Genomic DNA, 16,741 nt, shown 5'->3' with positions numbered 1-16,741 from the left:
GAAATGACAGAAGAAGGATTTGTGAGGCAGAGGGTTTGGACCTGTGATGACATCAGTGAAGACCATGTGTGTATAAAAATATCAAAAAGGCGCTATATACTGGATTATTGAGAAAGTCAAGTGACAGCCTACACTGATCATGTGGTGAGATTCTTGTTTTAGTGTCCCACAAGAGAAACAAGTGTGAGTTACAAACACAAGAGGGCGCCACTCCTCACACTGGAGTATCTCACTGACACGCCCACAGAGGTCACCTTCCCAGAATCCTCTCAGTGTCTCTGGACGTCTACTGCACATGATGTGTGTGTCCACCTGTCGGTCACTAAGCCCACTGACAGATATATGTCAATGTCCTGTGTAGACCTGGGGGTCATGTCTTGTAGAATGATGTCGGCCTGTTCAGTCCACTTGGCTAAAATGGCGGTCACTTCCTGTGTCTCCCACCTTACTGTCCACACTGTCTTCAGTCCTAATCCTCTCCTCCCTGTCACCTTCTCTTTCTGTGTATGGCTGGCTGGTCATTTCTACTGCTGCTGTCCACCTTTCCTCCTGTTCCTCTGTCTGTCCTCCTCTCTCTCCTTCTTCTAATCCTTTGCCTTGTCCTCTATTTTTATTCGTCCTTTTCTTCATTCTGTTCATCTTCTTCTCTTGTCTCTCCTTATCTTTGCTATTCTATTCTCCTTGTCCTTATGTGTCACTTCAGTCCAGCTCTAGCTGTCCACTCCTCTTTGTCTTCTGTCACTTTAGTCGTCTCTTCTCCTCACACTGACTGTGTTTCTCATTCTCATTCTATTTTAGTGATTTTAACAAACTTTAATGAGGAATTCAGAGCAGTGTAAGGGGGAAAGTGACAATGGATGACAATGGCAGTTGTGTCACCTCACGTCCATCTGTCTGTCCATAAGGGACACTGCAGTCTGTCCTGATTAAACACAACGTTTGTGTTGTGGGAGTGGAAAAGTCAGAGACATAATGTGACAAGAAATAAAATTAATGACACACACACACACACACACGCATACACACACACGCACACACAGACACACACACACACACACACGCACACATACACACTCACACACACACACACACACACACACACACACACACACTTGTTGTTCACTTACTTCAGTTTCTCTAATTTGCAGTTTTCACTCCTCAGCCCCTCACACAGCTGATCCACTCCTGAATCCTCCATGTTGCTGTCGCTTAGGTTCAGTTCAGTCAGTCGTGAGTGTGGAGCAGAAAGAGCTGAGGAGAGAGCTGAGCAACATCTGGAGTTGAGACGACATTGATACAGGCTGTGGACAAGAAGAGAGAGAAGTGAGGACATGAGGAGAGACAGACAGACAGAAGGACAGACAACACAAATGTTCAATGGCCACTTGTAATCTGACTTTTCACTGAAGTGCATTGTGAACACGAGACCACTGCCATTCCTATAAAGTAAGGCGCTATATACCTGACAGGGTCTCCTGCCTTCACGCTGGACTGACTGATGCCAAGTCATTCAGAATGACATGTGGACATCAACACTGAATAAGTACATCAGAGACATGAGACTGACGGTGTCCTGCACTCAGGTGACCAGATGGACTTGTCACAGGTGACCACGGGGTGAGGATGACAAACTGGAATTCTTGTCCATCATTTACTACTCAGGACTGGCAGCTCTAGTGGTGACCAGCAGCAGGTCTGTTTGTCTCCATCTTTGTTGACATTTTTTTAAATTTTTTGATACATTTTTATTATGAGTTAATTTTCTGAACAGGAATAAAGGAATATACAGTATGTGTCCCTGAAGTGTTATGGAGTCTCCTCTTTTATTTGTTTGTATTATTTGGTGATACTTTTTCACTTCACTTGCTGTCGTCCCGATGCGTCTTCTATTCACCTGAGTGACTCAGTTCAGCCAAATATAAATACAAAATGGGAGACACTGAGCTACAGGAGGAGACCTCTGAAGAGCATTTAGGGGTTTATGTTGACACAACATTTTCATTGTCTAAGTAATGTACAGAAGTAAATTAAAAAGATAAAATAAAATGTGAGGTTATATCACAAAAACTGTTGAATTTAAATCAAGTGACATTATACTCTTACTTTATGATACTCCAGTGAGAGCACATCTGGAGTACTGAGTGCAGTTCTGGTCTCCTCAGTACAAGAAAGACGTAACAGCACTTGAAGATATGAAGAGGAGAGCAACCAAGTGCATTATGGGACCATCATCATCAAGTTCTTCCATGTGAACCCTGAATACCACGAGGACTGACTGAGGTCACTGATGTTAGGTAGAATGCCTAGAGGGGGCTGGGTGGTCTCCTGGCCTCTGACCCACTGCAGATTAAATTTTTTCTCTCCAGCCGTCTGGTGTTTTTTTTGTTTTTTCTGTCCTCCCTGGCCATTGGACCTTACTTTTATTAATGTTAATTAGTGTTCCCTAATTTTAATTCTTATTTATTTTGTCTTTTTTCTCTTTCTTCACTTTGAGCTCCATTATTTGTATGAAAATATGCTATAGAAATAAGTGTTGTTAGGCAGGTTTTGAGTCAAGTCTTTAATTTCAAATCCCAAAGAAGTCCTAACAGCTTTACACCAAATTTACATTTGCTATTTCTTAAATTTACAGGAATCATTTATTACATTTATTGTTACATTTCCAAACTATCAACACCATGTTAATACAAAGATGAACAAAAATGAAGTGCAAATAAACATGTAATGAGAATCAATTCTCAAAGTGCTGCTGAATACAACAATACAAGCAGTGCAAACAAATGAGCGGCCAGTTCTATGTATTGTCACACATGTGTGCCCACCTGGAGATGACCTTCCTGTCTCTGTGAGGTAAGTGATACCACTCTGAGACGAGAGGGGGCGCTCACACTGACTGTCTCTCCTTATCCACCTGCAGCTCTGAGAAGAAACCAAATGAGGGGAACTGACTCAGCCACAGTGCCCAGAGCTGCCCCTGTCCTTCTGGGTGGGACTCTTGAAATGCTGCTGGCCCCCCAGAGGATGGAGTCTGCTGTTGGACACACAAACTCAACATGGAGCAAGTGCCATCGTGTTCACACAACTGCAAAATCAATGTGTCTATTGGGCTGAAAAGGTGTGTTTTGTTTTGGCCATCGTGTCCACTTTTGTTTTGTTTCATTTGATTTCATTAAAGGGGGACACAACATTGGTGCCCTGACATTACAATGCAACATCTGCAGGTCTGTCCTCGAGTCACCATATCAGAAGACCACTATTGTCTTTTTGGATTATGTGTATTATCCTTAATTATGTCCATTATATCTGTTCACCGTTGTAATTATCTATCACTTTATATATAGTGACTAAGAGGGGTTGCTTGAAGAAGAGAGATGGTGAGTGTATTGACAAGCTGATCAGGTGAGCAGGATCTGTGGCTGGCATGGAAATGAAATCTCTGGTGATGATGGCAGAGAGAAGGACACTGTGCAAGCTGCTATCTGTTATGGACAATGAACATCACCCACTATACACCACCATAATTAATCAGAGGAGTTTGTTTAGAGGTAGGCTGCTATCACAGAACTGCAATATGGACAGATACCAGAGATCTTTAGTCCTCAGAGCCATTAGACTCTTTAACTCTTCATAACAGGGGGTGGTGGTTGAGTTCTGGGCCTGACGCTCCTTCTCTCCTCCTAAGCTGTATTGACTGTATTAGCTGGGCACCACCCCTCCTTTAACCGCAACCTTATCGTGGTGGAGGGGTTTGCGTGTCCCAATGATCCTAGGAGCTATGTTGTCCAGGACTTTATGCCCCTTGTAGGGCCACCCAAGGCAAACTGGTCCTAGGTGAGGGATGAGACAAAGTGTGGTTAAACAAACCTTCTATGATGAATGAAAACTTTGGACGGCGTTTTCCCTTGCTCGGACGCAGTTCACTGGGGCCCCCCTCTGGAGCCAGGCCTGGAGGTGGTGCTCAATGGCGAGCACCAGGTGGCCGGGCCTGCACCCATGGGGTTTGGCCGGGCACAGCCCGAAGAGGCAATGTGGGTCCCCCTTCCCATAGTCTCACCACCTATGGGAGGGGCCAAGGAGGTCAGGTGCAGTGTGAGTTGGGTGGTGGCCGAAGGCGGAGACCTTGACGGTCCGATCCTCGGCTACAGAAGCTGGCTCTTGGGACATGAAATGTCACCTCTCTGAAGGGGAAGGAGCCTGAGCTAGTGCGCGAGGTTGAGAGGTAAATATAGTCAGATTCACCTCAATCCACAGTTTGGACTCTGGAAGCAATCTCCTTGAGAGGGGCTGGACTCTCTACCACTCTGGAGTTGCCCCCGGTGAGAGGCGCCGAGCGGGTGTGGGTATACTTATTGCCCCCCGACTTGGAGCCTGATCATCGGGGTTTACCCCGGTGGACAAGAGGGCATCCTCCCTCCGCCTTTGAGAGGACGGGGACGGGTCCTAACTATTGTTTGCGTGTATGCGCCGAACAGCAGTTTGGAATACCCACCCTTTTTGGAGTCCCTGGAGGGGGTGCTAGACGACATAACTTCTGGGGACTCCCTCGTACTGCTGGGAGAGTTCAATGCTCACGTGGGCAATGACAGTGAGACCTGGAAGGGCGTGATTGGGAGGAATGGCCCCCCCGATCAGAACCCGAGTGGTGTTTTGTTATTGGACTTCTGTGCCCGTCACTGATTGTCCATAACGAACACCATGTTCAAGCATAGGGGTGTTCATATGTGCACTTGGCACCAGGACACCCTAGGCCTCAGTTCGATGATTGACTTTGTGGTCATGTCGTCGGACTTGCGGCCACATGTCTTGGACACTCGGGTGAAGAGAGGGGCGGAGCTGTCAACTAATCACCACCTTGTGGTGAGTTGGCTTCGATGGTGGGGGTGGATGCCAGTCAGGCATGGTAGGCCCAAACGTGTTGTGAGGGTCTGCTGGGAATGTCTGGCAGAGCCCCCTGTCAGAAGTAGCTTCAACTCTCACTTCCGGCAGAACTTCGACCACATCTCGAGGGAAGTGGGGGACATTGAGTCCGAATGGGCCATGTTCCATTCCTCTATTGTTGAGGCGGCTGACCGGAGCTGTGGCCATAAGGTGGTTGGTGCCTGTCATGGTGGCAATCCCCGAACCCGTTGGTGGACACCAGCGGTGAGGGATGCCGTCAAGCTGAAGAAGTAGTCCTACAGGACCCTTTTGTCCTGTGGGACTCTGGAGGCAGCTGATAGTTACCGGCAGGCCAAGCGGAATGTGGCTTTGGTGGTTGCTGAGGCAAAAACTCGGGTGCGGGAGGAGTTTGAGGAGGCCATGGAGAACGACTTTCGGACAGCTTCGAGGAGATTCTGGTCCACCATCCAGAGTCTCAGGAAGGGGAAGCAGTGCAGTGTCAACACTGTATATGGTGGGGATGGTGCGCTGCTGACCTCGACTCGGGACGTTGTGGGTCAGTGGGGGGAGTACTTCGAAGACCTCCTCAATCTCACTAACATGCCTTCCAATGAGGAAGCAGAGCCTGGGGACTCAGAGGTGGGCTCCCCCATCTCTGGGACTGAGGTCACCGAGGTGGTCAAAAAAATCCTTGGTGGCAGGGCCCCGGGGGTGGATGAGATACGCCCGGAGTTCCTCAAGGCTCTGAATGTTGTAGCGCTGTCTTGGTTGACATGTCTCTACAACATCGCATGGACATCAGGGACAGTGCCTATGGATTGGCAGACCGGGGTGGGGTCCCCCTCTTTAAGAAAGGGGACCGGAGGGTGTGTTCCAACTACAGAGGGATCACACTCCTCAGTCTCCTTGGAAAAGTCTATTCAGGGGTCCTGAAGAAGAGGGTCTGTCGGATAGTCGAGCCTCGGATTCAGGAGGAACAATGTGGTTTTTGTCCTGGTCGCGGAACAGTGGACCAGCTCTACACCCTTAGCAGGGTCCTAGAGGGTGCATGGGAGTTTGCCCAACCAGTCTACATGTGTTTTGTGGACTTGGAAAAGGCATTCGACCGTGTCCCTTGGGGAATCCTGTGGGGGGTACTCCGAGAGTATGGGGTATCGGCCCCCCTGATAAGGGCTGTTCAGTCCCTGTACGATCAGTGCCAGAGCTTGGTCCGCATTGCCGGCAGTAAGTCGAACCCGTTTCCAGTGAGAGTTGGACTCCGCCAGGGCTGCCCTTTGTCACCGATTCTGTTCATAACGTTTATGGACAGAATTTCTAGGCGCAGCCAGGGCATTGAGGGGGTCCGGTTTGGTGGACTCAGGATTGGGTCAGTGCTTTTTGCAGATGATGTTGTCTTGTTTGCTTCATCAGGCCGTGATCTTCAGCTCTTTCTGGATCGGTTCGCAGCTGAGTGTGAACCGGCTGGGATGAGAATCAGCACCTCCAAATCCGAGACCATGGTCCTCAGCTGGAAAAGGGTGGAGTGCCCTCTCAGGGTTGGTAGCGAGATCCTGCCCCAAGTGGAGGAGTTCAAGTATCTCGGGGTCTTGTTCACGAGTGAGGGAAGAATGGAGCGTGAGATCGACAGGCGGATCGGTGCGGCATCTGCAGTAATGCGGGCGCTGCATCGGTCTGTCGTGGTGAAAAAGGAGCTGAGCCGTAAGGCGAAGCTCTCAATTTACCAGTCGATCTATGTTCCTACCCTCACCTATGGTCATGAGCTATGGGTAGTGACCGAAAGAACGAGATCGCGAATACAAGCGGCTGAAATGAGTTTCCTCCGCAGGGTGTCTGGGCTTTCCCTTAAAGATAGGGTAAGAAGCTCAGTCATCCGGGAGGGGCTCAGAGTAGAGCCGCTGCTCCTCCGCATTGAGAGGAGTCAGATGAGGTGGCTTGGGCATCTGATCAGGATGCCTCCTGGACGCCTCCCTGGTGAGGTGTTCCGGGCAAGTCCAACCAGGAGGAGGTCCCCGGGGAAGACCTAGGACACGCTGGAGGGACGATGTCTGTCGGCTAACCTGAGAATGCCTTGGGATTTCCCCGGAACAGCTAGAAGTGGCCGGGGAGAGGGAAGTCTGGGCATCTCTGCTCAAGCTGCTGCCCCTGCGACCCGACCTCGGATAACCGGAAGAGGATGGATGGATGGATGGAGCTGGGCACCACATCTGATATCTCACTATTGGCTCACTGCTCTAGAAGTTTTATTTTGTTTTTTTTTTGTTATGGGTCACTTCAAACATGTTATCCTATCAGCATAAGTCATGTCACTTTATTTTTTTTTTTTTTAATGATATGTCACTTTAGTATTTGTCACATTAATATTATGTTTAATATCATGTGTCACCTGTCACTTTGATAGTAATATTATTTGCACAATTCTCACTGCACTGGCATTATTGTATGTAAAAACAACGAGTTTCTGTGCCACCTAAAACTGACATCTCCTCTGCTTACCATTTAAGTTCTCCTCAGCAAGGCAAGAGACCACCGGCAAGGGCAGTCATCCTTCACATCGGCTTCTGCCCCACCCACCTTAGCTGGTCACCGCTGAAGACCCCAAACTCAGCTTGTATTCCCACCACAATCGCATGGCCTTTAGCAGGGTGCCTCGTGAGACCTTCTCCTTTCTCCAAACGCCATCCCTCAGCAGAAGCCCACTCAGTGCAGTTGGTCACTCTTTCTTGGGCAGAAAGTAGGTTTTGACCTTACCCCTTGAGTGCCGTGTGCTCACTCCTCTCACAGCCACTTCTTGACCTCCACTCCACTGAATCAGCTCAGCCACAATTCTGCATTTACTTTATTTATCATTTATCCTAAATCTCTATCTTTTCATTTTTCTTTCCTGTTCAGTTTTGTTCTTGACTATCCTGCTCAGCTCATTTTAAACTCACTGGGGTGCAGGTGTCTAATTCCACACCCCAGAACACTAATGAGGACACTGGCTGAACCACACGTGTCTGCAGGTGTAAAGTGCGCTCCGCCAATTCACCACCAACACTCCAGGGCTGCTCTGCTCCCCCACACTACCACATCCACCTACGCCCCTCTGAGTCCACCATTTTAATTTGAAAACCTGCACACAACCACTGACCGCTGACATGTGTCACCACACAGCTATGTATTTAGTAGTAAAGAGAATCACACAGTGACCAGAGTGACCAATGGAGCTCAGGACTAGTGTGACAGGTGACCTTAGTGGCATTGAGGAAGACCCAGACTGACTGAAATGACAAAAGAATGATTTGTGAGGCAGAGGGTTTGGACCTGTGATGACATCAGTGAAGACCATGTGTGTATAAAAATATCAAAAAGGCGCTATATACTGGATTATTGAGAAAGTCATGTGACAGCCTACGCTGATCATGTGGTGAGATTCTTGTTTTAATGTCCCACAAGAGACACAAGTGTGAGTCACAAACACAAGAGGGCGCCACTCCTCACACTGGAGTATCTCACTGACACGCCCACTGAGGTCACCTTCCCAGAATCCTCTCAGTGTCTCTGACGTCTACTGCACATGATGTTTGTGTCCACCTGTCGGTCACTAAGCCCACTGACAGATATATGTCGATGTCCTGTGTAGACCTGGGGGTCATGTCTTGTAGAATGATGTCGGCCTGTTCAGTCCACTTGGCTATAATGGCGGTCACTTCCTGTGTCTCCCACCTTACTGTCCACACTGCCTTCAGTCCTAATCCTCTCCTCCCTTTGACCTTCTCTTTCTGTGTATGGCTTTCTGTGTATGGTCATTTCTACTGCTGCTGCCCACCTTTCCTCTTGTTCCTCTGTCGGTCATCGTCTCTCTCCTTATCCTCTGCCTTGTCCTCCTCTTTTATTCGTCCTTTTCTTCATTCTGTTCATTTCCTTCTCTTGTCTCTCCTTATTTTTGCTATTTAATTCTAATTGTCCTTATCTGTCACTCCACTTCAGCTCTAGCTGTCCACTCCTCTTTGTCTTCTGTCACTTTAGTCGTCTCTTCTCCTCACACTGACTGTGTTTCTCCTCCTTATTCTATTTTAGTGATTTTTAACAAACTTTAGTGAGGACATCAGAGGAGTGTAAAGAGGAAAGTGACAATGGAGGACAGGAACAAGTATGACATTAAAATAAAGAATGGACAGCGAGGGCTTGTGGGACAAGAAATAAAACAATAGTCTGGACAGAGAGGATGAGGAGAGTGACCAGTGTGGTGGAGGGGCTCAGGGTCACAATGCTGTCTTTATGAATTGAATTATTAAAGGAGCGGGCGGCATGGTGGCGCAGTGGGTAGCGCTGCTGCCTCGCAGTTGGGTGATCTGGGGACCCGGGTTCGCTTCCCGGGTCCTCCCTGCGTGGAGTTTGCATGTTCTCCCCGTGTCTGCGTGGGTTTCCTCCGGGCGCTCCGGTTTCCTCCCACAGTCCAAAGACATGCGGATTAGGTGGATTGGCGATTCTAAAATTGGCCCTAGTGTGTGCTTGGTGTGTGGGTGTGTTTGTGTGTGTCCTGTGGTGGGTTGGCACCCTGCCCAGGATTGTTTCCTGCCTTGTGCCCTGTGTTGGCTGGGATTGGCTCCAGCAGACCCCCGTGACCCTGTGTTCGGATTCAGCGGGTTGGAAAATGGATGGATGGATGGATTATTAAAGGAAATCTGCAGTTGTGTCACCTCACGTCCATCTGCCTGTCCATAAGTGACACTGCAGTCTGTCCTGATTAAACACAGCGTTTGTGTTGTGGGAGTGGAAAAGTCAGAGCCATAATGTGACAAGAAATAAAATTCATGAGACACACACACACACACGCACACACATACACACACACACACACACACACACACACACACACGCACACACATACACACACACACACACACACACTTGTTGTTCACTTACTTCAGTTTCTCTAATTTGCAGTTTTCACTCCTCAGCCCCTCACACAGCTGACCCACTCCTGAATCCTCCATGTTGTTGTTTCTGCTCAGGTCCAGTTCAGTCAGTCGTGAGTGTGAAGAAGAAAGAGCTGAGGAGAGAGCTGAGCAACATCTGGAGGTGAGATGACATTCAGACAGGCTGTGGAGAAGAAGAGAGAGAAGTGAGGACATGAGGAGAGACAGACAGACAGAAGGACAAACAACACAAAGGTTCAATGGCCACTTGTATTCTGACTTTTCACTGAAGTGCAGTGTGAACACGAGACCACTGCCATTCTTATAAAGTAAGGCGCTATATACCTGACAGGTTCTCCTGCCTTCACGCTGGACTGACTGGTGCCAAGTCATTCAGACTTACATGTGGACATCAACACTGGATAAGAACGTCACAGAGATGAAAATGATGGCATCCTGCACTCATGTGACCAGATGGACTTGTCACTTGAGGTGAGGATGACAAACTGGAATTCTTGTCTGTCATTTACCACTCTGGACTGGCAGCTCTAGTGGTGACCAGCAGCAGGAACATTATGCTCAAACTATATAATGCACTAGTGAGACCACATCTGGAGTATTGTGTGCAGTTCTGGTTATCATCATATAAGAAAGACACAGCAGCACTTGAAGCTGTGCAGAGGAGAGCAACCAAGTGCATCATGGGACTGAAGGACATGTCCTACTGTGACAGACTCAAAGAATTAAACCTGTTTATCTGAGCAGAGGAGACTGTGTTGTTACCTCATCCAGGTATTTAAAATCCTCAAAGGCATTGATAAAGGAGATCCTGCAGAGTTCTTTCAGCTTAAGGGTGAATCACATACTCAAGGACATTAGAGGAAATTAATAGAAAGTGCATTTAGGACTGAAGCCAGGAAGAACTTCAGTATGCAAAGAGTTGCATGACTCTGAAATAAACTACCAAGACATGGAGTTGAAGCAGAAACCTCGACGAGCTTTAAGAAGAATCTGGATGAGCTATTGGGACAGCTTAGCTATTAACTAAACAAATGGCCTTGATGGACTGAATGGTCTCCTCATGTTTGTCAGGTGTCTTATGTCTTATGTCACTTTACTTCATCTCTTGTATGTCCCCTTGTAGAGCACCAAGACTCATGCGAGGCTCCTGTCTGTAGACTTCTCTTCAGCGTTTGACACCATTCAGCCTCACCTTCTTACTCAGAAACTTATTAAAGAATTTAATTTCAACTTCAGTTTGGTAGGATGGCTGATTGACTTTTTAAGAGACGTGACTTGAAGAGTGAAAGTCAATGGCTGTCTGTCTGACATGTTGTCCTCATCATCAGGTCCCCTCATGTCTGTTCTTTCTTCTCTTTTGTACTCCTCTACACTAATGGCGGTCTCAGTAAATTTGAGGACAGGTTCATCTTAATATGTGCTTATGACTTAGTGATTGTTAGCCTACTGAATGTGAATGAAACCAGTCCTGGTCCAGTGGGAGATGACTTTGTGAACTGGTGTGATGAGTCTTTTCTAAACCTCAATGTTACAAAAACTAATAAACTAATAAACTTCGAAGCAGCACCAGTCACCAACAAGAAACAATCACGAAAGAGCAGCCAGTGGAGAGCATTGACCGTTATAAATATCTGAGGACAATCAAAGACTCACAGCTGACTTTTAAGGGAAGCACAGAAGCCATCGGCACAAATGGACAGCAGCAGCTCTACTGTTGTGGATCACAGGGGTGTGTACAGCCGTCCTGACACCAACACAGACATGCTGGGCACAAACTGCCACACAGCACACCTTTATTTATAGGTGGGGAAGCTTTGCTTCTTTGCTTCCTATGAAGAACACAAAGTCCTCAAGACAAATCACAGTTTCTTTCTTTCTTTCTTTCTTTCTTTCTTTCTTTCTTTCTTTCTTTCTTTCTTTCTTTCTTTCTTTCTTTCTTTCTTTCTTTCTTTCTTTCTTTCTTTCTTTCTTTCTTTCTTTCTTTCTTTCTTTCTTTCTTTCTTTCTCAGTTTATTCAACTCCTGGGTGTGCTCCAGGTGGATCATCAGTATTACCTGGACTCACTCCCAGGTTTGGTGGAAGTCCACTTTAGGGCTCTGCAGCGCCCCCTGGCACCCCCCACAAAACCCAACAGGGCTTCACAAAACTCCAAGTCCCATCGTGCCCTGCGGGAATCGGTGATGTCACAGCCACCCAGAAGGACTGCCCTCTAGTGTCCCAGAGGAGGTAGTGCCTCACAGTTGCTCTCTCCCCCTGTCCTTCCAGCTGGGTAATGGTCAACGCCGCCTGTCACACTGTTTAAGGAAGCCGAGTCTTTATAATGTGAGTCCTTCCATGATGACACTCTTTTATAAATCTTGTATTGAGTCTGTTTGTATTTATAAACTGCTAGCCTGGTTTGGAAATCTTAATGTCAAAAACAAAAAGAGAAATAAACCAAACTGTAAAATGGAGCAGTAAAATAACAAGGACTGGACAGTCCGATCTCACATACGTGTTTAACAGGCAAGTGTTACAGACAGCAGAGGGTCTTCTGTCAGACACGACTCATCCGCCACATTCACAATTCCAGGTTCCTCCATCAGGTCACAGGTTGAAAGTTCACAAGATAAAAGGCAACCAGTTCAAATTCTGTTTCACTCCAACTGCTATTAATCTTTAAAATAAATTCAGTTTTAATAAAAACCCACATCCTTAAATCATGGGATGATGAAGAGCAGCATTTGCATCAATCATCAGTTAAGAGTAAATGTTGGTTTAATTCTGATGTCTAATATGTTCTACCAGAAGTATTACACTCACTGCTATATTTTATTTATTTGTACTAAGTTTATGTTTGATGGCTGTGTACTTTGTGACGTGTCCTTAACATTATGTGGTGGTCTCTTCTGTAAAACCTGATGAAAAACTAAATTTACCACTTAGGACAATAAAACTGAATTGTATTGAAGACACTTTGTCTGATTTGTAGGACGCCATGCAGAATGAGGGTCACTACTGGACACTGGAGAGCTTGATACTCGACTGTTTATCTGATGGACTCTCCTGATGTCACACTAAAGGGACGATGAGGACACTCTGTGTGTTTATTGTGACACCATTAAGGACACTGGGAGGACATGCAGACTCTATGCTGTGATTGGCTGGTAACTCCTACTGCTGCTGTCCGCCTTTCTTCCTTTTCTTTTGTATGTCCAGCTCTCACTCCTTCTTCTAATCTTCTTGTTTTATTTCTCTTTTGACTTTTCTCTCTTTCTCTCCTTCTCTTGTCTCTCCTTACCTCTGATGTCCTACACTCATTGTTGCTGTCTGTCACCTCAGTCGTCCTCCAGTTTGTCCAAAGCCACTCTGGTCAGCTCTTCTGCCCCCACTCACAGTGTTTCACCTTCTGATTCTGTTTCAGTGACTTTAACAAACTTTAGTGAGGACATCAGAGGAGTGTGAGGGAGGAAAGTGACAAAGGAGGATGGGGGACAAGATTAAATGTGGCATTGTGGGACAAGAAAGAAAATTAAAGACAGGATGGAGAGAACAGTGACAGTGGCCACTGTGGGGGAGGGTCTCAGGGTCACAATGCTGCCTTAATTTATTTACTGTGAGTCCACCTCACGTCCATCTGTCCGTCTGTCCAAATGTGACACTGCAGTCTGTCCTGATTAAACACAACGTTTGTACTGTGGGGGTAAAACAGTCAGAGCCATAAAGTCAGCAGAAATACAATTCAACAAAACACACACACACACACACACACACACTCTCACAAAGACACACACACACACACAGACACACACTCTCTCTCACAAAGACATACACACACTTGCTGTTCACTTACTTCAGTTTCTCTAATTTGCAGTTTTCACTCCTCAGCCCCTCACACAGCTCATTCACTCCTGAGTCCTCCATGTTCTTATTGCTGCTCAGGTTCAGTTCAGTCAGTTGTGACTGTGGAGAAGAAAGAGCGGAGGAGAGAGCTGAGCAACATCTGGAGTTGAGACCACAAAGAGACAGGCTGTGGAGAAGAAGAGGGAGAAGTGAGAACATAAGGGCAGACAGACACACAGACAGGCCATTGGTGGTCTCAATAAGTGACATGATGACTACAAGCACAGCTGGATGCTCAGGTGTGTCACTGAACAGCAGGCTGCTGCTAGCATTTGAACTGAAACACAATTTGAACTCCACACCAATGCTGCCCTTCAAGGTGCTATATACCTGAATAATCTTCTCTCTGCCAGGTTACCCTGAGTGATGAGAGGACGTCAGGCTCATCAGCCATCACACTGGACAGGAGTGTCACACAGCAGGACTGACCTTGTCCTCCACTTGAGTGTTCAGATGCACTTCTCTGAGTTGATGACAGCCGAGTGACAAACTCAGATTTCAGTTCGTCATTCAGGACTCAGGGTGAGGACACAACTGAAATGATTGACAGGAGGCCATTTACAAATGCCAGCCTCTCCAGATGTTCAGTGACAGCAGCTGTAAATCAGTCAGCCTTTATTTTATAGAGCGCTAGTCACAAAAAAACAACACAAACAAGAGGACAAATAAACACAACGAGCCCAAAGATAAATAACTGACAAGGGAGAGGTGACAGGAGAGGTGATGGGACATGGGAGGACGTGACAGTCCAGTCCAGGAGGGACACACAGAGGGTCACCGGCTGCTCACAGTGACGCTCTACTCTGTCCAGTCATCATCTCTAAGGCCTATCAGCCACCTGAGCTCAATGGACAAATTTCACTCAGCCGGCTGGTGACACGGGTTCAAGGTGACGGCCTTGTTGTGTCATAGCGAAGGTCTCTCTCAGTGTCACTTCACACACCAGCTGTCAGAGACATGGTGGACTGAAGAGCTTTGGTGGTCAGTAGAGAGTTTGGACCTTGGACAGGCCTCTGCTCTTCATGGCCACTTAAGGACCAAATTTATAAAACTGAATAATAAATAAGACAGAGGATTAAATAATAAGACATACAAAAATCAAAATCAAATAAAGAATAAAAATGTGTTTGAGTGTCACTGTGACAAAGTGGACAAATAGACGCAGTTTATAAATTAGACTTTGTGTGCAAATATTGATGAAGATATTGCAGATAAAAAATATGAAGAGAGACAAAGCCATCCCCTTTATTTTATATAGCGCCTTTCAATCCAAACTCACTTTACATGTCCAGCTCTCTCCTTGTGTTCTTACTCTGAGCACAGACAGGTGACGTGACTCACTCAGGGTCACACAGCATGTGACAGGCAGGAACTGAACCCGCATCACTGGGATGTCAAGTACGGCACCTCAGCCACTGGGCACAGAACTGGGAATCAGGATTGGCCAGAATGACAGAGGAGGCGGGACATGAGCTGTCAGTCAGCCAGAGAAGGTGTGAAGAGAAGGCGGCCATCTCAGTGAATTTGATTATCAGGCCTTTGATCAAATGGGACGCTTTGGTGTCTTTAGATGACCTAAAAATGTGGACTGACTGAAGTGTTTGATTATTGTGTTGTTAAACATTTGGTCAAAGTGTGAAGGCTAAGGAGGGCTGAAGTGACACACAGACACTCAAACGTGCGACATGAAGAGGACAGTGGCACAATGGTTAGACACACATCAGGGACCAGGGAGCAAATCTGAACACATGACTGAGCAATCGACTCTCGGTGCTGATTCTTTTATCATTTTTATGCTGATAAGACTTCAGGGGTGTTGGTGGCTTCACATTTATGAGTCAAGTACTCAAGGATGTGGTGACAATAAACCTCTAAAGTAAAATGTGTACAAATGAGAGTGACATACAAGTGACAAGGGCCACAAATCAAATGTCATTGGACAAACTCTGAATTGTCACAGATCTACAAACACTGAGCTGAGTTTGTGTGCTCAACTCACAACTGAAATCTTCTTAATGGCCAACGAGAAGATGAGCCAAAGACGAAGTCAGCTGAGAAGTCAGCGCCACATTTCAGGCCTTCGTCAGGCTGTGGACTGCAGGACTTGGGTGGCATCGGACTTTTCACTCCTTCAAAAGCTCCAAGGCTGAGGTGAGCTGCTCAGTGGTCTTGTACTCCATGTTTGTCTTATTGTGTTATTGTTAAGATTTGCATTTATTTTTTTTAACTATGTGAATATTGCAAAGTTATTCTTGTTTTGTAATTCTTTAGTGTTTTTGTGTTATTTCTGTTATGATTTCTTCTGAATTCTTTACACTTTGAGGTAGTTGATGATATTTTATGTTTTCCTGTGATGTCCTCTTCACGTCTTGTGTGTCACTATTTTGTGTGCCTGTTGTAACGGAGTTCCTACAAAGTGGCACTCAGCATCACACTAAGAGCTTGATCAAGGAGTATAAAGTTCAGTCCATTGGACTTCTGCGTTACCTGAGTTTGTGGATGTGACATAAAGAATAAGCACACGTGTGTTTAAAAGTCAGACGTCACAACTGGTGCTTTGTGTTTCAACTGTGAGTTTGGATTTCACTTTCAGTTCTGACACTCGGCTTTGTGATCTTTACAGTTCTGATCTCCTCTTCTGGCTCTCGATTCCCATCTTTCTCTCAGTCCCTTTTCTTTCTGCCATTTGACTGTAGTCCTGATTTAAACTCACATCATTCAAACAGACTGAATCAGTGAGAGAAGACGGGTTTACAAAATATGAAGGACCTTCAGGGACCGGTTAAAGATTTAAAGACCCCGATGACACAAGTCACAACTACTTTGTGACAAACTCTAACTGATCTTTCTACTTCAAGTGCTCACATAAATCAAGGTTCTGGTGGTCTGCCAGTAGCTGGTGGGAGTCACGTAAAGGACCAGCCAGTCCTCATGTGATTTGTTTTACTGGGGACCCTAAAGATGGCGGGGATGTTTGAATTAGCAAAGGACGTGTTTGATTGTCAGCCAAATCCTGATTCTTAAAAATCAGCTCATGTTTGTCATTTGATGTCACTGCT

General features: G+C 46.4%; 1 protein-coding gene across 1 annotated transcript in view; it reads right to left on the bottom strand.

Moving 5' to 3' along the window:
* LOC114642243 (NACHT, LRR and PYD domains-containing protein 3-like) overlaps positions 1 to 16,741 on the bottom strand; it is a 71,010-nt gene that overhangs the window by 30,226 nt on the left and 24,043 nt on the right. Inside the window, exons 6-8 of the mRNA XM_051921893.1 lie at positions 13,633 to 13,809; positions 9,787 to 9,963; positions 1,128 to 1,301 (exon numbers count right to left, since the gene is read on the bottom strand). Coding sequence (XP_051777853.1) covers positions 1,128 to 1,301; positions 9,787 to 9,963; positions 13,633 to 13,809 — 528 coding nt within the window. The remainder of the gene's footprint in view (positions 1 to 1,127; positions 1,302 to 9,786; positions 9,964 to 13,632; positions 13,810 to 16,741) is intronic.

Source organism: Erpetoichthys calabaricus (genome assembly GCF_900747795.2).
Source record: "Erpetoichthys calabaricus chromosome 1 unlocalized genomic scaffold, fErpCal1.3 SUPER_1_unloc_4, whole genome shotgun sequence".
NCBI lineage: Eukaryota > Metazoa > Chordata > Cladistia > Polypteriformes > Polypteridae > Erpetoichthys > Erpetoichthys calabaricus.
This window is presented reverse-complemented; position numbering and strand designations above follow the sequence as displayed.